This window comes from Notechis scutatus, chromosome Z, assembly GCF_049901735.1.
Source record: "Notechis scutatus isolate UNSWTSFEM ecotype Mainland chromosome Z, rNotScu1.2, whole genome shotgun sequence".
Classification (NCBI taxonomy): domain Eukaryota; kingdom Metazoa; phylum Chordata; class Lepidosauria; order Squamata; family Elapidae; genus Notechis; species Notechis scutatus.
The window spans coordinates 119970270-119994911 of NC_142025.1; the positions used below are offsets into that span (position 1 = coordinate 119970270).

General features: G+C 48.0%; 1 protein-coding gene across 1 annotated transcript in view; it reads right to left on the reverse strand.

The window, feature by feature from the left end:
- The window catches only part of LOC113427269 (dynein axonemal heavy chain 2-like), a 76122-nt gene extending 56665 nt beyond the window's left edge, over positions 1 to 19457 (reverse strand). The window contains exons 1-5 of the mRNA XM_087947401.1: positions 19337 to 19457; positions 10758 to 10849; positions 7765 to 7935; positions 5831 to 6059; positions 4771 to 4881 (exon numbers count right to left, since the gene is read on the reverse strand). Coding sequence (XP_087803527.1) covers positions 4771 to 4881; positions 5831 to 6059; positions 7765 to 7935; positions 10758 to 10849; positions 19337 to 19457 — 724 coding nt within the window. The remainder of the gene's footprint in view (positions 1 to 4770; positions 4882 to 5830; positions 6060 to 7764; positions 7936 to 10757; positions 10850 to 19336) is intronic.
- Between the last annotated feature and the right edge of the window lie 5185 nt (positions 19458 to 24642).

Here is a 24642-nt window from a genome sequence, read left to right on the forward strand (position 1 = left end):
AAGGCCCACGACTCCTGCTCAACATCACCCCAAAGATGGACGGGTGTGCAGGTGTGCGTGTGAGGAGGCCATTGCAGATTTCCAGGGGTTCTCTCAACAGGCGTGCGGTATGAATGGATGTGGAATATCAAAGTTGGAAGGGACTTCGGAAGTTTTCTAATCCAACCCGCTGCTGAAACAGGAGACCCTATACGGGGGGCGTCCAACTTTGGCCACTTTTAAGGCTTGTGGGCTCCTTTGTCCCCACCCTTCTTAGGAGCTGGCCGAAAATGTGCTTTTTTTTTATAGTGGTGGAGGTGGTGGTGGCCACCACATCTGGCTGGGCACAAAGATCACCTTCCAGAGGCCGTCCTCGACTTACAACCGTTTGTTTATTGACCGTTCAAACAAAAAAAGTGACACAGGACAATTTTTCACATTTATGACCCCGGCAGCATCCCTGTGGTCACATGATCAAAATTCAAATGCTTGGCAACTTCTCCTTCTCCTCCCACTTTCTCTTCTCTACCTCTATTTCTTCTTCTTCACCTCCTTCCTCCTTTTCCTCCTCCTCTTCTTCTTTCTCCTCTTCCTCCTCTTTTCTTCTTCTCCTCCTTCCTCTTCCTCCTCCTCTTCTTCTTCCTCCTCTTCTTCTCCTCCTCCTCCTCCTCCTCTTCTTCCTCCTCCTCCCCTCTTCTTTTTCTTTCTCCTCCTCCTATTCTTTTCCTCTTCCTTCTTTCTCCTCCCCTCCTCCCTCTTCTTCTCCTTCTCCTTCTCCTTCTCCTCTTCCTCTTCTTTTTCTTCTTCTCCTTCTCCTCCTCCTCCCTCTTTCTCTTCTCTACCTCTATTTCTTCTTCTTCACCTCCTTCCTCCTTTCCTCCTCCTCCTCTTCTTCTTTCTCCTCTTCCTCCTCTTTTTCTTCTTCTCCTCCTTCCTCTTCCTCCTCCTCTTCTTCTTCCTCCTCTTCTCCTCCTCCTCCTCCTCCTCTTCTTCCTCCTCCTCCTCCTCCTCTTCTTCTTCTTTCTCCTCCTCCTATTCTTTTTCCTCTTCCTTCTTTCTCCTCCCCCTCCTCCCTCTTCTTCTCCTTCTCCTTCTCCTCCTCTTCCTCTTCTTTTGCTTCTTCTCCTTCTCCTCCTCCTCCCTCTTTCTCTTCTCTACCTCTATTTCTTCTTCTTCACCTCCTTCCTCCTTTTCCTCCTCCTCTTCTTCTTTCTCTCCTCTTCCTCCTCTTTTTCTTCTCCTTCCTCTTCCTCCTCCTATTCTTCCTCCTTATTCTTCCTTCTCCTCCTCTTTCTCCTCCTCCTCTTCTTTTTCCTCTTCCTTCTTTCTCCTCCCCTCCTCCCTTCCTTCTCCTTCTCCTCCTCTTCCTCTTCTTTTTCTTCTCCTTCTTCTTCTTCCTCCTCCTTCCTCTTCCTCTTCTTCCATATATATCCGTCGTCAGACGTTGGCAATCATGTTGCAAATCCTTGGCAACTGACTCACATTTATGACAGTCGCAGTGACATTTATGACAGTCGCAGTCGAAGAAGAGGAAGGAGGAGGAAGAAGAAGGAGAAGAAAAAGAAGAGGAAGAGGAGAAGAAGGAGAAGAAGAGGAAGGAGGGGAGGAGAAAGAAGGAAGAGGAAAAAGAATAGGAGGAGGAGAAAGAAGAAGAGGAAGAGGAAGAAGAAGAGGAGGAAGAAGAGAAGGAGGAAGAATAAGAGGAGGAGGAAGAGGCATGCGGTCTCTTTTTGCGACCTTCTGACAAGCAAAGTCAGTGAGGAAGCCAGATTCACTTAATGACCCCGTCACTAAATTAACAATGGAAGCCATTCACTTAACCCGTGCGGCAAGACAGGTCATCACTTCACAATTGTCTCACTCAGCAACAGAAAGGTTGGGCTCAATGGACAATGACAATGAGGCTTCCCGGCTACAACGGTCGAAAAGTTTGGGGCGAAGACTGGCAATTCACACACACACACACACACACACACACACACACACACCGGCTTCCCTCCCCAGCAAAACTTGGAATGAAATCGGCTAAATAGCTGCTGGCGGCTCCAAAAGTGTCGCACAGCATGGAAGCCGCAATCTTGGTGCCAAATTACTGGGCAAAACAATCACGCGGCTCAGGGGATTAAAATGGCCCAGCGTCTCTCTCTAAGTGCTAGAGAACCGCCGGCTCCCGACTCGGCCCCTCCGAGGTCGCCAATTGGCTGCGGAAGGAGGCGGGGAGTCCTCGATCGACGACCCCAAATTTCCATCGCCGAGCGAGGCAGGCGTGAATTCGGGGGCCCCCGTTTTGCTTCGTTGCCACCGTTGTTAAGAGGATCGGGCTTTCCCCACTGACTTTGCTCGTCACAAAAGGGGGGAAGGCAGGACACTGCGAACCGTCGTAAGGACCTGCCGGTTGCCACGCATCAATTCACGATCACCTGACCTTGCAGATATGGCAACCGGAGAAAGGAAGGAAAGAAGATGAGGAGGAAGAAAGGCAGAAGATGAAAGAGGGAGGGGGAGGAAGGAAGGGAGGGAGGAAGGAAAGAAGGAAGGAAGGAAGAAAATGAGGGAGGGAGGGGGAGGAAGGAAGGAAGAAGGGAGGGAGAGAGGAAGGAAAAAAGGAAGGAAAGAAGGAAGAAGACGAGGGAAGGAAGGAAGGAAGGAAACTAACTCTCCTGGCCGCTTGCAGAAGGAAGGACTCTACCTGCCCACGCATTCCCACTCCGAATCCCACCCTCCCCAGCCCACTCCCACGATGGCCCTAATAGAGATGCGGGCACTGCATAATTCAGTCAGCATCTCTCTCTCTCTCTCTCTCCTGTCCGCAGCGCGAGACGTTCGGCTGAATTTGCGCAAGGTGGAACGAAGGAGCGGTGGGCCCAGAACTGACTGGGCCACGGCTCCCAGCCGCGCGTCCCGCCTGCGGGGCAAGGAAAGAGACTTAGACCCACCCCGGCGCAGGTGAGAGGAAACCCCCACCCCCAGCTGGGTGGCCTCGCACAAAAATGGGAGCGGGGGGGAGTTAAGCCCACCCACTCAACACAATTGGGAATCAAAGAGGGGCCCCCTTGGCTCACCCCCAAAACCCGAGACACCCCCACCCATTTCCAGGGGAATCTATGCTCCCACATAATTCTAGAAGTCGGAACCCCGACTGTCAGGCTGTCCTCGACTTACAACCATTCGTTTAGCCCCCATTCAAAGTTACGAAAGCGACTTAGGAAAAGTCCTCGCGCCACAATCGTCGCGACGTTCCCGGGGTCCCGGGATCAAAATTCAGGGGTGGGTGGTGACCGGCATGTATTTCTGACCATCGCAGGGTCAATCTGCAACCTTCCTGGGCAGCGGGAGGGGGCTTCCCACAGGCAAAGCGATCGCGGGAGCTGGATTCATTTAATGACAGCCTGGTGCACCAAACAACTGCGGTCATGCCCTCAGCAAGCGTGGCAAGGAAGCTTGTAAATTCAGGAAGGACTTATTTAACCTTCCTCCTTTCCTCCCTCCCTCCCTCCCTTCCTTCCCTCCCTCCCTCACCTTCCTCCTTCCTTCTTTCTTTCCTTCATTTTCTTCCTTCCTTCTTTCCTCCCTCCCTTCCTTCCCCTCTCTCCCCCATCTTCTTCCTTCCTTCCTTCTTCCTTCCTTCTTTCCTCCCTCCCTCCCACATCTTCTTCCTTCCTTCTTTCCTCCCTCCCTTCCTTCCCCTCCCTCCCTCATCTTCTTCCTTCCTTCCTTCTTTGTTCCTTCTTTCCTCCCTCCCTCATCTTCTTCCTTCCTTCTTTCCTCCCTCCCTCCCTTCCCCTCCCTCCCTCATCTTCTTCCTTCCTTCTTTCTTTCATTTTCTTCCTTCCTTCTTTCCTCCCTCCCTTCCCCTCCCTCCCTCATCTCCCTTCCTTCCTTCCTTCCTTTCCTTCCTCTCTCCCTCCCTCCCTCATCTTCTTCCTTCCTTCCCCCTTTGTCTCTCCCTCCCTCCCTCATCTCCTTCCTTCCTTCCTTCTTTCCTTCCTTCCTTCCTTCCTTCTTTCCTTCCTTCCTCTCTACCACCCTCCCTCATCTTCTTTCTTCCTTCCCCCCTCTGTCTCTCCCTCCCTCCCTCATCTCCCTTCCTTCCTTCCTTCCTTCCTTCTTTCCTTCCTCTCTACCACCCTCCCTCATCTTCTTCCTTCCTTCCCCCTTTGTCTCTCCCTCCCTCCCTCATCTCCTTCCTTCCTTCCTTCCTTCCTTCCTTCCTTCCTTCTTTCCTTCCTTCCTTCCTTCCTTCTTTCCTTCCTTCCTCTCTACCACCCTCCCTCATCTTCTTTCTTCCTTCCCCCTCTGTCTCTCCCTCCCTCCCTCATCTCCTTCCTTCCTTCCTTCCTTCTTTCCTTCCTCTCTACCACCCTCCCTCATCTTCTTCCTTCCTTCCCCCCTTTGTCTCTCCCTCCCTCCCTCATCTCCTTCCTTCCTTCCTTCCTTCTTTCCTTCCTTCCTTCCTTCCTTCTTTCCTTCCTTCCTCTCTACCACCCTCCCTCATCTTCTTCCTTCCTTCCCCCTCTGTCTCTCCCTCCCTCCCTCATCTCCTTCCTTCCTTCCTTCCTCACTCACTCACTCATTGCCCCGCCATAGGACCGGGTGCACATGCGGGGCGGCCGACAAGATCGGGAACGATAGATGCGACGCAGAATGCGGCTGGGCTCATTCACTCTCCAGTGAGAGCAGCAGACATGGATCACGCCTGGTGCGGTCCTCCCCCCCGATGGCCCATCTCCTCCCCTTCTGATCCAGTTAGCCCCACCCCCTCCCTCAGATACCCCAAGACCCATCACTCACTCTCCAGGCGCTGGACCACGGCCTTGTCCTTTAGAGCGACCTCGGCGCTGATGGTGGAGGATTCGATCGGGATATAAAGGACGGTGCGGCCCTTTATCTTGTATCGGGTGTCTGCGGACGGAGAGGGTCGGGGATTAGGGTTTTTGTTGGCTTTTGGAGGGACTCCTCTCCTTAGGAACCCCACTCCTCCCCAATTCTCATTCCTTGGGCCTCAATTGAGACACCCACAATTCCAGGTAGTCCTCGACTTACGAAGATTCATTTAGTGACCGCCTGACATTAGGACACAGCCCTGAAAAAAGTGACTTAGAGCCAGTATCGGTTATCCTGGATTTACAACAGTTCACTTAGCGACTGCTCAGTCGCTGAGCACGTGACTTATGATTATTGCTACAGCCCCACGGTCAAATTTCAGATGCCTGGCAACTGACTCGTATTTACGACGGTGGCAGTGTCCTGGGGGGGTTATGTGATCCCCTTCTGTGACCTTTTGACAAGCAAAGTCCATGGGGAAGCCGGATTCACTTAACAACCGTGTTCCTGACTCAACAACAGCAGTGATTTGCTTAACGACGGTGGCAAGTAAGGTCATAAAACGGGGTAAAACTCATGCAATCTCCTTTCATGACAAGCAATGGGGGTGGGTTAGTTGTGCGGTGGCCTAGAGGTGGGAGCTCTCGCCTCACAATTAGGAGGCTGTGAGTTCAATCCCAGGTAGAGGCAGATATTTCTCCCTCTGGGCACAATGAGAATATATCTCCCTAACAAAACTCCGCACTGGCGACAGGAAGGGCATCCAGCTATTAAAACATTCTTGCTAGCTCCATTCAGTTGCCCAGACTCCACCCCGCAAGGGATTACGGGGTCGTTAAAAGAAGATGATGATGAATGGGGGTGGGTTAGCCGGATTCGCTCAACGAGTACACGAGTCGCTTAACGACTGCACCGATCCACTTCACAACTACGGCAAGAGAGCTCGTCCAATGGGGCAACCCCAAAGCACTAGTCCACGGATCTGTGGCCACAGGTGGAGCCGATGGGAAGAACGGCAGAATCCTACCTGTCAGGGAGGTCATGAAATGATAAATTTCAGAGAAAAATTCGTTCTTGATGCTCTCTGGCCAGGAGCCCTTGCGGAACAGGCGGGGCAGATAGGCCGCGTTGAGCGCCCGCATCAGGGAATCGATGTACGGCCTGCGGATGGAGCCAAACTGCACCACTTCGTGGAAATTCTCCTCCGTAATTTCGGCATTCTCCTGGCGGATGAAGTAGGCGACCTGTTTCTGTTCCTGTTGGGAGAACGGCAAAAATCAAGAGAGAGGCTAGCTGTATGTTGGAAATGCTTGAAAGAACGGGGTACCTTTTACCATATGTGGTGGGACTGCAAAAAAAAATACAGGAATTTTGGCAAAAAATTTGGCTATGGCTGGAAGAAACGTTAGGTTTAAAAATTAGCTTTGTATCAGAGATGCTCCTACTAGGTATAATAAAAGATAACTTTAACAAATCAGATATTTACTTAACTATCCGTATAATTACAGCAGCAAGAATACTACTGGCCCAAAATTGGAAGTCAAAAGAAATTCCAAATGGTGATGCTATAATAGGTAAGATTTTTCAATGCACTGAATTAGATAGCTTGACACTAGAATTAAAAGAACAAGATGTATCTGAATATTATAAAGTATGGAATAACTTTGACACGTGGAGGGACGTGAAAGAAAGTCTATAAAATGAAAATTAGAATTTAAGTTTAATTGAAATGTGGTACAAGAATAAGATCTAATAACGATGCAAAGATTAAATGTATATATGTAAACTTATGTATATAAATGCTTAGATTTGCTGTCGATTTTTCTTTAGTTTAAAATGTGAAGACTGAAATGACAAAGAAAGTCTACCACATTCAATTTTTTTGAATGTTTATTTTCAATAAAAAAAAATTAAATTAAGAGAGAGAGAGAGAGAGAGAGAGAGAGAGAGAGAGAGAGGCAGGCTAGCGATTGGGTTTTAACCATGCTGGATGGGGAATTCTGGGAATTGTAGTCCACCTGGCTTAAATTTGAATATTCGAACATAGAAGCATTAGAATATGAATTCCAGAGGCCAATGATGTGTGTCTCCAGAAGTTGTGCACGCTCCATCACTGGAGGTCTTTAAGAAGAGACTGGATGACCATTTGTCTGAAGTGGTAGAGGGTTTCCTGCCGAAGCAGGGGGTTGGACTAGAGGACCTCAGAGGGCCCTTCCAACTCTCCCTATTATTCTATTTCTATCTATTTCTATTCCTATTCTATTCTTGTGGCAAACTGTTCCACTGTTCAATTGTCCTCACTCTTAGGAAGTTTCTCCTCCATTCCAGGTTGCTTCTTGAGTCGTTTCCATCCGTTGCTTCATGCCTTCAGGTGCTTCGGAGAATAAATGTATTGATTTATTGTAATAAAATTTAAAGTTGTGGGTGTTCCATCACTGGAGGGGTTTTAGGAAGGGGCTGGGCAGCCACTAGTCTGAAATGATGTAGGGCAGGGGTGGCGTTCAAAAATCCCAGCAACCGGTTCACTGCTTGGTTGCTGGGTGGATGTGGACGACTTCCGGTCGCCTTTCCCAGAATCCGGAGGCTTCCCTCAGGCCTCTGGGAGGGGGAAAATGGCTTCCCCCGAGCTCCAGAGGCGCTCCGGAAGGCAGAAACAGGCCCGTTTCCGGACTTCGGCCCATTTTTTTGCCCTCCCAGAACCTGGGGAAGAGACTTCTGTGGAAGAGTGGGGCGGGGGAGGGGGGGCAGCCGGTTGGTTCAACTACCAGTTTGGTGAACCAGATTTAACATTTAACAACCAGTTCGTCTGAACCAGTCCGAACCGGCTGAATCCCACCTCTGTTGTAGGGTCTCCTTCTCGAACGGAGGGTTGGACTAGAAGACCTCCAAGGTCCCTTTCAGCTTGATTCTGATTCTAATACCAGAGGCAAGTCGTTCTGACTGATTGATTGATTGATTGACCTGGAAAGGCATGACCGGCTCCACTTTCAACCCGGCGAACTCGTCGACGTAAAACACAATCATGGTCTGGGTGACGTCTTTCAGGAACTGGTCCATGGCAGCCAGATGCTCCGCCGTCCACATCTCTTCAGTGACGTCGGACAACGACAGGCGGTTTCGGAGGCAGGGTTTCTGCACAAAAGAAGGCGGGGGGGTGGGGGAAGCACAATTTCGGCAAAGTAACACAACCCACGCTGACTCAGAGAGGGGCGGTTTTTCCCTGGACAGACATGGGACAGGCAGTCTTCAAATTACAGCCGGTTCCTGAGTGACCGTCCTTGAAACTTCCTACCTGGAGGGATACAGGTAATCCTCGCCTTACAACAGTTCGTTTAGTGACCAAAGTTAGAACGGCGGTGGAAAAAAAGGGACTCCTCCCGACCGTTTTTCACGCTTACGACCACTGAAGCCTCCCCACGTGACCCAAATTCACATGCCTGGCAACTGACTCACGCTTATGATGGTGGCAACGTCCCACGTGATCCCCTTTTGCGACCTTCTGGCAAGCCAAGTCAATGGGGGAAGCCGGATTTGCTTAACAACCGAGTGACTGACTTATCAATGGTGGCGATTCACTTAATGACTGGAGCAAGAAGGGTCGTTAAAATGGGACGAAATTCACTTCACGGCCGTCTCGCTGACCAGTAGGACTTTGGGGGCTCGGTTGCGGTCATTAAAGTCGAGGACTTACCTGTACTTACAACCCAGATGTGAAATTCCAACAGTCACACACACACACACACACACACACACACACACACAGAGCGTCCCCTGATCGCAGGCCAATATTTATGATGTATTTGAAGGAAACCTTTCATTTACTTCCTGGTTTCCTACACCACCACCCCAAATGGCCGTTTTGGACAATAGATTTGCTTAATAACCAGTAATCCACTTAACGACCGTGGCAAAAAAAACAACACAACCCGCTCATAAAATCGGGGCACGGTCATCGAATTAACGACCGGAACAACTTACGAATGGTCACATTGGGCTCAAGGACAGTCGTAAGTTCGACGACTACCTGAACTTTGCTGTTGGGGGATAGCCCGAAAAATGACAGCGGAGATCAAAAAGTGGGATTTTTTTTCAAGTCAGTTTCTCCCACCCAGCCCCCCCACCCCCACCCCAAGGAAGCCCCACCCCACCCCAACCCTTATTCCTAAGAGCTTTTGCAAGAAAACCCTGTGAAATCAGGATCCCATTACCGCAACATCTGGCGAGGAAGCACGGAACCAGATGCGCCGGGGTGTGTGATGCAAGGGAAGTGTGCAAGATTGCAAGCAGAAATGTCTCCCCTCTCCCTCGGGCTTCCTTGGGGTTTGTCTTGGGGGGAGGGGAGGGGGGTAGAGGGAGGTCCCACAGGCTGCCTGTGCTTAGGGAAAAGGGTCTTCCTGCCCTTTGCAAAATTGCTGGCTGCAGATGCGGTGCCAGGACGTCCGACGAGAAGGGACCCCATCAATACATTTGAATGGAGCTGGAAAGGGACCTTGGAGGTCTTCAAGTCCAACCCCACCCCCACCCCCTGCTCAAGCAGGAGACGCTTTCTATACCCATTTCAGACAAAAGGGCGGTCTTAGTCTCTTCTTAAAAACCTCCAGTGTTGGGAGCGCCCGCAACTTCTGGAGGCACACACGTTGTTGGTCTCTAGAAGTTCTCGTGTGGTGTTTCTCAACTTGTAAGACAGGTGGACTTCAGCTCCCAGAATTCCCCAGTCAGCCACGTAGGGTAACTTTCTTAATAGATGGTGGGTATGCAAGTAAGTGTAATATAGCTTGACTTCATCAAAGGGGAGGGGGAGAGCTGGCTGGGGAATTCTGGGAGCTGAAGTCCACAGGTCTTAAATCAGGGCTCTCCAACTTTGGACACCTTTAAGACTTATGGACTTCAACTCCCAGAATTCCCCAGTCAGCCACGTAGGGTAACTTTCTTAATAGATGGTAGGGGATGCAAGTAAGCGTAATAGATCTTGATTTCAGCTGTCCAGTCTCCTCTTCTTCTTCCCCGTTGCTTCCCCATTGCCCGTCGTAAAAGTGAGTCAGTTTGAGGCACCTGAATTTTGATCACGTAATTGTGGGGATGCTGCCATGGTTGTAATTATAAATTACATAATTATAAATTATGTAATTATGGTCCTAACGGTCCATTTTTTCCCCATTACATACGCTCCTTGACTTACAACGGTTCATTTTGTGACCACTTCGAGTTACAATGGTGCTGGAAAAGGGACCGTTTTTCACACTTATGACCTTCAGCACCCCCATGATCACGGGATCAAAATTTGGATACTTCGCCATTGACTTGTATTTATTACGATGGTTGTAGCATCCTTTTGCCACCTTCGGACAAGCACGGTCAATGGGGAGAAAGCCGGATTCATTTAATGACCATGTTTCTGATTGAACCACGGCAGTGATTCACTTAACAACAGTGGCAAGGAAGATTGTAAAATGGGGCCAAAAAAAAAAAAAAATCATTTCACAAACGCCTCACTTAACAGCAGAAATTTCGGGCTCATTTGTGCTCGTCCGTCGAGCCCTACCAGTACCGTTGGAACTTAGAATGGTCACTAAATGGATTGTTGCAAGTCAAGGACTAGCTGTACCCTAAGCGTCCGTTTGAAGTTGTGACGGTACTGCAAAAAAAGGCAACTTGCGGCCATTTTTTTCACACGTACGACCGCTTGCAGCCTCCCCACAGCCCCCTGGTCAAAATCCCAATGCTTCGGCAAATGGTCCCTATTTAGGACGGACGCAGGGCCCCGGCTAGCGACGTGGGGGAGCCCGATTTGCTTGACAAATGTGTGACTCGCTTAACAAATCCGCAGGACTCCCTTCGAGGGGTCCTGCTGCTGGCGGAGGGTGACCCAAAGGGACCCAAAGGCAAACCCCCTCCCCCCCCCCCGTCCCAGGGCGAAACCTGACCCCCCCCCTCCCCAATACCCCTCCTCTTACCAAATCCACCTCTTCCTCCGTGTGGATGGAAGGAACGGTCACCAGTTCCACTTGCTCTTCCAGCTCTTCGATGCACTGGGGCTGGACCTCCTCTGGAGGAGGGCGAGAAGACAAAGGGGGGGGGGTGTGAGGTGGGGGGAGGGGTAGAGACCCTCGACTGGGGAGACCTGAGTTCCAGCCATACACACGGGGAGCCATTTTGTTCCTAGGCTGCCTGGCCTACTCGCAGGGGAAGGAGCAGGGAGGAAGGGCGAAGGAAGGAGGGAAAGGCCAAGAAAGGAGGGGAGGATTAAACAGGGCTACCCTGTGCTGCCCCAAGGAGGCCGCTTCAGACCTTAGGGGCAGCCCTCCCTGGCCAAGCGTGGCTAACTACAAGACCTGGGACTCCAGGCCAAGCCTGCCAGGGCTGAGGAAGTCAAGGGTCAAAGGATCAAAGCCAAAAGATGGCCCTTAGCAGGAGATAGATAGATAGATAGATAGATAGATAGATAGATAGATAGATAGATAGATAGATAGATAAGATAGGGTAAGGTAAGGTAAGGTAAGGTAAGGTAAGGTAAGGTAAGGTAAGGTAAGGTAAGATAAGATAAGATAAGATAAGATAAGATAAGATAAGATAAGATAAGATAAGATAAGATAAGATATAGATAGATTTCTAGATAGATTTCTAGATAGATTAGATATGGATGGATGGATGCGAGATAGATAGATAGATAGATAGATAGATAGATAGATAGATAGATAGATAGATAGATAGATAGATATAGATAGATAGATAGATAGATAGATAGATAGATAGATAGATAGATAGATATAGATATAGATATAGATATAGATATATAGATATACATAGGTATATAGGTATATAGGTATTTGTTTTCTTAAGTTTTCGGGTACTTACATATATGGTATTCAGCTTTGTTCGAATTATTTTCCCACGTCATTATAGTTGTGCTTTTTAAAGTTAGTAGCAGCTTTGGCAGAATCTCATCTGCCATCATCAGGCTTCACAGACAAACCCAATACAGAAGCCTGATGATGGCAGATGAGATTCTGCCGAAACGTTGCTACAACTTTAAAAGCACAACTATAATGACGTGGGAAAATACCCGAGCAAAGCTGAATAACATACATATATATCTATATATCTATCTATATCAGGGGGTCCCAACCTGGGGGTGCGAGACGATATTCCAGGGGGTGCGAGAAAAGTCCAGGTAAATAATAGGATATTGGCTATATGTTGGCATTTTTATTTATTATTTATTTCAGGGGGTGCGAGGTTTGAGTGAAATTTCTTTAGGGGTGCGGGGTGAAAAAAAGGTTGGGAACCACTGATAGATAGATGATAGATAGATAGATAGATAGATAGATAGATAGATAGATAGATAGATGCACATACATACATACATACATACATACATATATATATTAGATTATATATAGAGAGAGAGATTAGATTAGATACGGATTAGATATAGATAGATATAGATAGATTAGATATAGATGGATGGATGAGATATAAGATGATAGATAGATAGATAGATAGATAGATAGATAGATAGATAGATAGATAGATAGATAGATAGATAGATACAGATAGATGGATAGATTAGATATGGATAGATAAATAGATATAGATAGAATGGGTGGATGGATTAGATATAGATAGATAGATATGAAATAACTTCATTGTCACTTTAAATGTACACTCATTGGCATACATTAAAATGAAATTTTGATGCATCCAGCTCTCAAAGGGCCACCACATCTTTGAGACTCTACACCCCAAAGCCTTTGAGATGCCTCCTCTTGGCCATGCGCCACGTTCACAAACCACATTTGCCCTCAGTTCAGAAACAAGCTGACTTCCTCACGAGGGATCCTGGCAACTTTTACCAATTTCAAGCCTTCCCGCCCTCAGGCCCAGGCCGGGGGGGGTCACTTCTCGGGTGCAGGCAACGGGTGGGATGGGCCTCAAAGATGCATCCCACCCGAAAACCGGAGACTGTGAGTTCTAGTTCTGCCTTAGTCACAAAAGCCAGCTGGGTGCCTTTGGGCCAATCGCCCGGAGACAATGAGTTCTAATCCTGCATCAGACATAAAAAGCAACTAGGTGACTTTCGGCCAATCTCCAGGAGACGGTGAGTTCTAGTTCTGCCTTAGGCATGGAAGTCGGCTGGGTGACTTTGGGCCAATTACCAAGGAGATGGTGAGTTCTAGTTCTGCTTTAGGTATGAAAGCCCGCTGGGTGACTTTGGGTCAGTCCCTCTTTCTCAGCCCACCAGACCCCACAGGGTTGTTGTTATGGGGAAAACAGGAGGAGAAAGGAGTGATGTTAGTTATATTCACTGCCTACAAAATAAGAAGGATAGGACAAAAATCTAACAAACAGATAAAATGAATAAATAAAAAGTGATTTGCAAAATTCTTTTAGGGCATTTGTCATAAAGGTGTCCTGAACCAGGGCGAAGATGGACCCATCCTGGCCTATTCCCCCCACCCCCCACCCCACACACATAAAAGAGAGTCTCCCCCCAAGAAATTATTTTCTTTTCATTTATTCTCACGGAATTTGGAGAAAAAGAGACAGAGGGTGAAAGAGAGAGAGAGGGGCAGAGAGAGAGGGACAGAAAGAGAGGAGAGAGAGAGAGAGAGAGAGAGAGGCTGAGAGAGAGACAGAGAGAGAAAGACGGGGACAGAGTGACAGAGAGAAAAAGAGACAGAGAGAGAGAGAGAGGGTGAAAGAGAGAGGGAGAGAAAGAGGGAGAGAAAGAGAGGGAGAGAAACACAGAGAGAGAGAGACAGAGTCAGAGACACAGAGAGAGAAAGACAGAGAGAGTGAGTGACAGAGAGAAAAAGAGACAGAGAGAAAAAGAGACAGAGAGAGAGAGGGAATAACAGAGATAGGGAGAGTGACAGAGAAAAAGAGACAGAGAGAGAGAGAGACAGAAAGAGTGACAGAGAGAAAAAGAGACAGAGAGAGAAAGAAAGACAGAGAGAGAGTGACAGAGAGAAAAAGAGACAGAGAGAGAGGGAATGACAGAGATAGAAAGAGTGACAGAGAGAATAAGAGACAAAGAGACAGAGAAAGACAGAGACAAAGAGAGTGACAGAGAGAAAAAGAGAGAGAGACAGAGAGAAAAAGAGAGAGAGAGAGAGAGAGAAAGACAGAAAGAGTGACAGAGAGAAAAAGACAGAGAGAGAGAGAGAAACAGAGAGAGAGAGAGAGACAGAGACAGACAGAAAAAGAGAGAGAGACAGAGACAGAGAGCGAGAGAGACGGAGACCAACGCTTGTCGGGAACATTTAGCATTGTCAGACTAAATTACAATTCATCTCCCCATAAACCTCTTTTTGTGTCAGACGTTGTCATGAGTTACAAAGGCTTAAAGTTGATTGAAAATGGCACTTGGCAACGAACCCGCAGTTACGACAGTTTGCAGTGTCCCGGCAGTACCGGGTTCAACAGGGATTCCTTAACGTCCGAGGCGAGGATGCAAATAGTTTTACTACCGGTTTTGTGGGTGTGGCTAGGTGGGCGTGGCCACGTGACTGGGTGGGTGTGGCTTCTTCTTCTTTTTCTGCAGCACCCTCCCCTCTCCGTTTTTTGGCCTCCTGGGCCTCAGGGAAGCCCCCTGGGCGAAGCAGTAAGACAGTGAGGAGGATTCCAGCAAACAGCTGATCGTCGGAACAGCTGATCGTTGGGAGGAGGAAAAAAAAAAGAAAGACCTTGAGGGGTGACTGGGCGGGGGAGGACCTAGTCCATGATGCTGGGCATGCGTGCGATGTCAATAAGGACTGACTGGGCAGGGGGCAAAGGGGCAGGGAAAGGCGGGGCCAGCCACGGGCATGATTTGCTGGTTCTCCGAACTGCACAGAATAGTTTAGAACCGGGCCGAACCGGTAGAATCCCACCCCCTGCTTAATATTCGTGTTCCTAGCTCGCCCACCTGAGTGGCCTCTGATTCCTATCCCCACCCACTCCCCAAGACAAAACCCTTCCCTCTCCGCCCTATGGAGAGCTGACGTAGAAGCTGTCATTCACATCGGCCGCTGCCCTTTTTCTTTTGCGTAGCAAAACCGAAGGGTGTGTGGCCCTCGAGGGGAAAAAAAGGCTCCGCTGGGGAGGGGGCTGCCCAGGGCGGGGTGAGGAGAGAGCAGGGTGGCAGGCGACGCCACCTGAGACTTTCAAGGAGAGATTGGACTGCTGTTTGTCAGAAATGGTGTAGGGTCTCCTGCTTAGGCAGGGGGTTGGACTGGATGACCTACAAGGTCCCTTCTGACTCTGATTATCTGTTATCTGTTGACCAGCTGGGAGCACTCCCCACCCTCTCTCCCTTTCTCTCTTTCTCCCTCACTATTTCTCTCTCTCTCTTCCTTTCTCTCTTTCTCCCCTTTACTTTCTCCCTGTCTTTCTCTCTCGCTCTTTCTCTTTTTCTCTGTCTCTCTTTCTCCCTCTTTCTCTGTCTTTTTCTCTTCTTCCCTTCTCTCTCTTTCTCTCTCTCTTTCTTCCTTTCTCTCTTCCTCCCCTTCTCTTTCTCTCTCTTTTTCTTTCTCTGTCTCCTCTCTTTCTCCCTCCCTCTCTTTTTCTCTGCCTCTTTTTCTCTTTCTCCCTTTCTCTCCCTTTCTCTCTCTCTCCTTTCTCTCTTTTCCCCTTTACTTTCTCCTTGCCTCTTTCTGCCTCTCTCTCTTTTTTCCATCTCTTTTTCACTTTCTCCCCTTCTCTTTCTCTCATTTTCTCTCTCTCTCTTCCTTTCTCTCTTTCTCCCCTTCTCTTTCTCCCTCTCTCTCTCTCTCTCTCTCTTTTTCTTTCCCTGTGTCCGCATCCCCACCCACCTTGGCATCTCACCATACAACTCAGCTCTTTCATCCATGCACCCTTCTCTTCCTCAAGACCCTGGCACCTGTTGCATGATGAAACACACACACACACACAAAATCAAGCACCCCGCCCCCCCGTGGCTTCACCTCCCTGGCGTGCACTGGGACTCCATTTCCCTGATTCAGGGGGGGGACATGCTTTCCCCCACACGCATACCTGTTGCCAAGACAGATGGCAACAAGGTTGGGGATTCGGCGATGCCAGGTACGCAGAGCTGGCGCAGGTTCCTGCAAGGGGCACGGTTGCAAATCCTGGCCAGTTACTGTGGAAACACGCAGGAAAGGCGAAATGGAATACACACACGTGTTTCCTTTCCACCACCCGCACTATTTAAAGAGGGGGCTCGCTAGGCAAAGACAGCCCCCCCCTCCTCTCCCTCTCCCTGCGAGATGGGAGGGGCAGAGGAAACACGTCTCTCGTAGCTGACCTGCGTCACCCCATTAATTTCCAACAGATGCCGTCTCCTTCTTTCTCAATTGAATTTTATTTTTTTCCCCGTGCCGAGGCGGGCCATCAAAACGATGCGGCCAATTAAACAGGAAGCTGCCTCTGTTGGCTTCCTCCGCCTCTGTCTGCAGGACACGACCCCCACCCCCCCCGATCCACGCGAGGGGAGGGGCCCCTGCTCCCCAAACACTGGGGTCCACGCATAGACCTAAAGGCGCGTGCACCTGGGTCGTGTTACTCCGGGTAGGTCCTGGACTTAACAAGCGCCCGTTTAGTGACTGTTAAGGGCAAACACCAGTTGCAGGTCACCTGTTGCAGTGCCGTCGTTAACCTCGGGGAAGGGTCCCAGAACGAACGGTTCATCGGAACAACTAGGGGTCGGGGATTTACAGTTTTTCAACGGTGAAAACAAAGGAAGGTTTAGGCAAGAAAAACCAAATGCACAGGTACAGAAGTGGTAGCACCTGGCTTAACAGCAGTAACCATGAAAGGGATCTTGGAGTCTTAGTGGATACCAATTAAAGATGAACCAACAGGGTGTGGCAGCTGCCAAAAAGGGCCCATTACAATCCTAAACTGCATTAACAGAGCGACAGAATCAAGAAATGCTAGTACCACTTGATAAACCCTTGGTAAGACCCCAGAATTAGCCAGTTAGCCATGCCTGTTTTTTTTTTTTTTCCTCCTATCCCCTAAAGTAGAGAGATCGGAGAGGAAGGGATTAGAAGAGAGTAAGCGAATCAAAACCAGGGTGCGTATCATGTGAAGTGTTAATAGAACTTTATAACGGCTTGAAGGTAAGACCACTTTTGGACTATTGCATGCAGTTTTGGGCACCACAATACAGAAAAGATGGTGAGACCCTAGAATGGGTGCAGAAAAGAGCAACAAAGACGATTAGGGGACTGTCTGGAGGCTAAAACATCTAAGGAACAGTTGCAGAAAGTGAGAATGTCTAGTCTAGTGAAAACAAGGACTAGGGGGGACACAATAACAATATGCAGCAATATGATGAGAGGGACCTTGGAGCTTTAGTGGACAACCAGCTAAATGGGAGCCAGCAGTGTGAAGCAGCAGCCAAAAAAGCTAATGCAATCCCAAGTTGCATTAACAGAGGGATACAATCAAGATTAAGGGAGGTACTAATACCACTCTGTAAAGCCTTAGTAAGGCCACACCTAGAGTCCTGCATCCAGTTTTGGTCACCACACTTATAAAAAAGATGTTGAGACTCTAGAAAAAAGTGCAGAGAAGAGCAACCAGGATGATGAGGGGACTGGAGACTAAAACATACGATGAACGGTTGCAGGAACTGGGCCTGGCTAGTCTAGGGAAGAGAAGGACCAGGGGGGACATGATAGCAGTCTTCCAATATTTGAGGGTCTGCCCCAGAGAGGAGGAAGGGGTCAAGCTATTTTCCAAAGCACCTGAAGGCCAGATAAGGAATAATGGATGGAAACCGATCAAGGAGAGATTCAACCTGCAAATAAGGAGAAACTTTCTGACAGGGAGGACAATCCACCAATGGAACAGAAGTTGCCTTCAGAAGTTGTGGGAGCGCCATCACTGGAGACTTTCAAGAAGAGATTTGATTCCCATCTGTCAAAAATGGTGTAGGCTCTCCTGCTTGGGTGGGGGGTTGGACTAGATGACCTACAAGGTCCCTTCCAACTCTGATCATTTGTTATCTGATTTTGTGGGGCAGAGGAGCATAAATCCCACACAGCCCCCTATCTAAGAACCGCTCTGAACTCAAACCATCCTGAAGGTATGAAAAGGGTTTTGGGTCTAACTCAGTCACCCCACATTCAGGATCTATTAAACTGAGATTGTGTGAACAGAGGCATGGAATCAAAATCACGTGAAGCACCGTTTTGTAAAGCCACACCTGGAATCCTGCATCCAGTTTTGGTCCCCCACGTTTACAAAAGCTATGTTGAGACTTCGGAAAAAGTGCAGAGAAGAGCAACGAAGACAATTAAAGGCCCAGAGACAAAATCCTATGGAGAAGTCCCACAACAGTGGTGGGATGAATCTTCCTACCGAGATGAGGTGGACCGGTTGCTTTCGTGGTGTGGAGACAATGACTTGGTCCTCAGCACCAAGAAGACCAAGGAGCTGATAGTGGACTATATAGAAGGAACAGATCAGACCTCCAGCCCTTGCTTATCAAGGGAGAGCGAGTGGAGCAAGTGGCCAGTTTTAAGTTTCTGGGTGTTACCCTAAAATAGGACCTGACCTGGGGGTGCTCACATTGCAGCCTTGGTCAAAAGGGCCCAGCAGAGATTATACTACCTGAGGCTTCTCAGGAAACAACAACTGAATGGAAAACTGCTGGTGACCTTTCACCGCTGCACCATAGAGAGTATTTTAACATACTGCACCTCTGTATGGTTTGCCAATTGCACAGGGGTACATAGGAAAGCACTCCAGAGGGATAAGGTCATTGCCCAGAGGATCATTGGCTGCCCTCTCCCCTCTCTTTGGAAGAGCTTTATAGCTCCCGCTGCCTTAAGAAAGTTCAAAACATTCGCAAAGATCCATCTCATCCTTTTTTTTTTTTTTAACTATGGCCATCTGGCAGATGGTACAGAATAATAAAAACAAGGACAAATACGCTAAAAAACAGCTTCTATCCCAGGGCAGGAAGTCTATTGAATTCTACTGTATAGTGCAATCTTAACGCAATATCTGGAGTTTTCAATTCAATGTACAGAATGTGAAGGATGTGTGTTTGTGTTTATTTTCATAGTCATAATGTACACTGAAGATGGCATTTAATTTCTTTGTACGAGGTGCAGTGACAATAAAGTAAACTAACGATTGCAGGAATTGGGTATGGCCAGTCTAGAGGAAATAAGGAGGGGACATGATAGAAGTATTCCAATATTTGGAATAAGGGGACATGATAGAAGTATTCCAATATTTAAGGGGCTGCCACAAAGAAGAGGGAGTCAAGCTATTCTCCAAAGCACCTGAAGGCAGGACAAGAAACAATGAAAGGAAACTAATCAAAGAGAGAAGCAACTTGGAATTAAGGAGAAACTTCCTAACATGAAGACAATTCACCAGTGGAACAGCTTGCCACCGGAAGTTGTGGGTGCTCCATCTCTGGAGAAGAGATTGGACAACAATTTGCCCAGAATGGTCTAGGGTCTCTTGCTTCAGCAGGGGATTAGACTAGAAGACCTCCCAGGTCCCTTCCAGCTCTGTTCATATTTAGATTCCACCCAGTGTGTGTAAATACCGCGTTCATCAACAATGAGCGGTGGAGGTATTTCGCTCTTCTGTCCGGACACCGATGTTGCCCGTCCAGCGCTGCGTTTCCCTTTCTTGTCGCCAAGCGTGCCACGTCGCCGGGTGGCCATTTTCTAGGGGCGGATATCACCTGCGTCGCAATGAAGACAAGGAATTTCGTTAAATAAGTAAATAAAAGTTGCAGAAAGCAAATGGGAGTCCCACCCTCTTGCTCTTCGGCACCCTAAAAGGTGGGTTTTGTTGAACTTATTTATTTCTCCTTTGTGAAAATTCATTACAAACTTTTTATTACAAATGTAATGTGTGTCGATCCCCGGTTTTGTCAGACGGGCGGCATTTAACCTGAAGAAATAATAAACAATAAATTGACACTTTCTCTTCTACGGCATCTGGAGTCCAGGGGGACCCGGATTCGAATCACCTCAAATCTGTGTCCAGCAGGCCTTCCCACTTTAGATGAAGCCATCATGTCTTCGACCACGGTTGACTAAGAACGATTCCTTTATCTAAGTTCATGTCAATGGTTGGCAAACCCTAATGCAGTGTTTTTCAACCTTGGCGCCTTTAAGAGGGCAGGACAAGAAGCAAAGGGTAGAAACTAATCAAGGAGAGAAGCAACTTAGAACTAAGGAGTGATTTCCTGACAGAATAATTAATCCGTGGAGCAACTTGCCCTCAGAAGTTGTGGATGCTCCAACACTGGAAGTTTGTAAAAAGATGTTGGATAACCATTTTGTCTGAAGTGGTGTAAGGTTTCCTGCCTAGGCAGGGGGTTGGAATAGAAGACCTCCAAGGTCCCTTCCAACTCCGTTATTCTACTCTATTCTATTCTAAGATGCGTGGACCAACTCCCAGCATTTCCCTGACGCTAATGCATCCCTTTTGATATGGACCGCCCATTGTGGACTGCATACTCTCTTCTAATCCCTTCCTCTGCAATCTCTCCGCTCCAAGGAGGTAAAAAAAAAAAAAAGCACAGGTATGGCTGGCTGGGGAATTCTGGGAGTTGAAGTCCACCTGTCTTAAAGGGACCAAGGTTGAAAAACACTGCAATTACAGCCAAAGTAGACCATATTTTGGCTTAGCTGGTGTGCAAAGCCACACACACACACACACACACACACACACACACAGAGAGAGAGAGAGAGACCTGTGGAATTCACACTGAATTGTGGGGAAGGGGCTTTCCTCCTTCATCCCTCACTCATCTGCCATGGTTCCCCCACCAATGACTCCCCACCCATCCCTCTTCCCACCATCCCATCATCCCTGGCCCCAAGACCCACACAGCATGCAAGGAAGCGGGGTGGGGTGGGGTGTCAGCAGAAGCCCAGGGACTACATCTCCCAGCAATCCCAGCACCAGTCAGGGTTGCAGGGAATTGTGGGAGCTGAAGTCCCAGCATCTCTGGTGGGCACCCTGTTGGAGAAAGTGGCTCTCACTACTACTCTACCTGCCCTTTGGGTTTCCCAGCAGCCTCTGCTCCCCCTCCTTCCGCCCCCTCCCTGCTTGAGCCCCCTCCCCACCTCCTCCTGCCCCCCTCGCCCCTTTTTCCAAACGCGCACCCCCCGCTGCTTCTCCACGTCCCAACTTCGCACCTGTCCCCTTTCCAAAGCAGCTTGGTCTCTTCCAGGACTCCGCCCCCTTATCCATGTTTCCAAGGCAACGGATCAACGGTACAGGCTTCGGGGAGGAGGATCTCCGCGTGGCAACCGTTGCTGAGGGGAGGGGCGGAGCCTCGTATGCCTCAAGTAAGGCGGTACTGCTGGTGGTGGGCGGGATTAATTTCTCACGACCGACAGGCAAAGGAGGCTGAGTGAAGCGGTTGAGGGTGTGACAGGGAGGAACAATAGTTCGTGCGCAAATCACGAAGGGCGGGGCGGGTGGGAGAAAACAACGCGCGGCGGTTGGTGGGGAAGAAGAGGCGGGGAAATTACGTCGCTGTCAATCATTATACAGCACAAACCCGAGGCGGTAGCGAGAGGAGGCCGTCGAGAAGAGGCGGGAGCCAGCCTGTCAATCACACCCCGCGGTTCATCTAATTGGATAATTTGGATGAGGAAAAGAAAAACTAGGCCTACCATAGTTTAGAGGGCGCCAAAGAACAATATGGTGGCATCTCCTTGCTGACCCCTAGTGGTCAACTGGAGATTTGCAATCCAGAGTTCATTAACCCCCTCCAAACTAATATAACACACCTCAGAATGAACAATATCTCAGAATTAAAAAAGAAAAGCCAAATTTTAAAAAAAAATCAAATTTAGGGGAAAAAAAAATACTGATTGAGAATATACAGTACCAACATCTGGGTTTATTGTGGAGTCCTGAGAAGAAATATTCATTTTCACCAGTTCTGAATTTTTAATAAATTCTAATAAATGTTAATCTGATTACATTTAAAATTTCAGTAAGTTTTATATTTTAATACATCTTAATTTAAAAAAAACACATTTTAATAAAATCTAAAAAGGAAAATTCAGAGTTTCATCCCCAAATTTTGTTCAGGAGGTCCAATATTTGCGTGTGGAAGCTGCACCCCTCCCCACCTAAAATGCAATTATTATTATTATTATTATTATTATTATTATTATTATTATTATTATTATTATTATTATTATTATTATTATTATTATTATTATTATTATTATTTACTTTTTCCGAATACAGACTGACAAAGTTCTGGAACACAACACCCCGGATATCACGATTGTGGAGAAGAAAAAATTGCGGATCGTCGACATTGCCATTCCTGGTGATAGCAGAATCGACGAGAAACAACTTGCAAAAGCCACCAGATATCAGGACTTGAGAATCGAACTGCAGAGACTCTGGCATAAACCAGTGCAGGTGGTTCCAGTGGTACTGGGCACACTGGGTGCTGCTGTGCCTAAAGACCTAGGCAAGCACTTAAAAACAATTGGTGCTGACAAGATCACCATTGGTCAGCTGCAGAAGGCCACCTTACTGGGATCTGCTCGCATGATCTGCCGATACATCACGCAGTCCTAAACGCTTGGGAAGTGTTCGACTAGTGATTTGTGATACGAAACCCAGCATGGTTATCTCCTCTGCTGTGTATACTGTCATAATAATTTACATTTTTAAATGTTCAGTTGACTAAGTTTCATTTTTAATGAATAAAAGGTATTATAATAATAGTAATAATAATAATAATCCAGATGCCCTTTCCTAAGCACCACTCCCATGATGCATTGCATCACAGCTGAGCATCATTTGATGGCTGCATCCAAATATAATAAATAGATAAATAAAGCCGACCAGAGTCGTTTCGCAAAGCAAGATGGACAGCATATCAATTTAATGTGTTAATAAATGATAAATCCTTAATATCTTGCTCAACGGAGGTTAAGAAGTTTTAGCTTCAAGTGAGCAAAGCTGGCTGGGGAATTCTGGGAGTTAAAGTCCACCCTTCTTAAAATGCCCGAGATTGAGACATAGCAGTCAGGAGCGATCCCTCCCCCTAGCCAAGAAAACATTGCACCCTGCTCCCCAAATAGTCCTTACAGGTGGTCCTCACCTTACGACCACGACTGGGTCCAAGGTTTCTGTCATTAAGTGAAACATTTGTCAAGCGAGTTTTCTTTCCCTTTTTGTTAAACTTTCTATGCCACTGTTGTTAAAAAATGAATCCCTGCAATGGATCAGTTTTAGAAAATAAGACTGTGTAATGAATATGATAGTAAATATTAAGTGTTTCGCAACACGGCTGTTAAAAGAATCTGGCTTCCCCGTCGATTTTGCTTGTCGGAAGGTCACAAAGAGAGGATAGTAGGACCTCGGGACTCAGCAACCGTCGTTAAGTATGAGCCAGTTTGCCAAGCCTCTGAATTCTGATCGAAGATGCCTCCGAAGGCGTTGAAGGCCGTGGTGGGGTTCAACCAGTGTAACGACTGGTTCGGGGAGCGCTTGCGCGCTTTGTTTTAAAAACGGCCATTTTCAGCACTAAAACTTACCTTCTGCTACAGCCCTGCTGAGGAAAACAGCTGAGCTGTGGCCATCCACTGTGCCGCGCGAATCAGCCAGGCTTCAAAACACGGAAATAAAATACAGACTAGGGCAGGCTGGGCAGGGCCAACTGATTGCTGGAACTACCGGTTCACTCCAACCAGTCTGAACCGGCTGAATCCCACCCCCTGGTTGAAGGAATCCCTGCATTTGTTAAGAGACACGCCGCTGTTAAGTGAGTCTGGCTCCCCCCACTGACTGTCCGAAAGCCGCAAAAGGGAATCGCGTGACGCCCCCAGGACGCTACGACCGTCATAAATGTGAGCCAGTTGCGAAGCGTCCGAATTTTGATCGTGTGACCCTCGGGATGCAACAATTGGTCCTAAGTCTCTTTTTTTCCTAGTGCCGTTGTAACTCTGGACACTAAATGAACTAAGTCGAGGACTGCTTGTATTTTCATGCTTGCTCACTAGATCATTCATTTGAGGAGGGGGGGGAACGCTCTTAAATGGGGAGGGGGGAAGACCTGGAAAAGACCCATTGCAAAAAGCATTTGTCCACAGCGGCTGCTTTCTCTCCGCCGAGCCCCTTTATGAAAAGCGGGAAGCCGTCCACTCTAATGGGCAATTAGGGCTCTGGCAAAATTGCACTTTGAGATCCGGCCATCTTTGTTTGCGGAGAGAAAAAGAGAGAGCGAGCGTGTAAAAAGCACGCAACAGTTCAGAGCTAGTTTGGTGAGGAGGTGCGTGGGGGATGTTAGCTGGGACCCAGGCAGAAATCATTTGCTCCATTAAACTGGCCACTTCTGGCTTGCCTGGGGCCCAAGAAATAAAACATTTTAAAAAAATATATACACGCTTTCCTCATTTTTTAAAAAAATAGAGTAGCTGTGAATTATTATTATTATTATTTGCACTCTCCTGTATAATGTTACCAACCCTTTGGTCCTCTCTTCCACAAAGGATCTTCTATGATTTTTCAAGCTTGGCTCCTTTAAGAGAAGGTGGGCGTTGAGTCCCAGAATTCCCCAGCCGGCTGGCTGGAGAATTCTGGGAGTTGAAGTCCAACCCTCTTGTAAAGTTATCCAAGTTGAGAAAGACTTGGCTGATCTTTCTTGGGATGGAGAGCAACTCTTGAAACCATAAAAGTGAATGGCAATTTCCTGGCTCTGGATCAAGGAAGTACCTTAGATACGGATACAGATTAACTGAATTGTGAAGGAACCTTGTAGGTCATCTAGTTCAACCCTCCGCCCGAGCAGACCTTACTACACCATTTCTGACAGATGGCGGTCAGATATTTTTTTTCCTCCATTTTTTTCTAAAATGC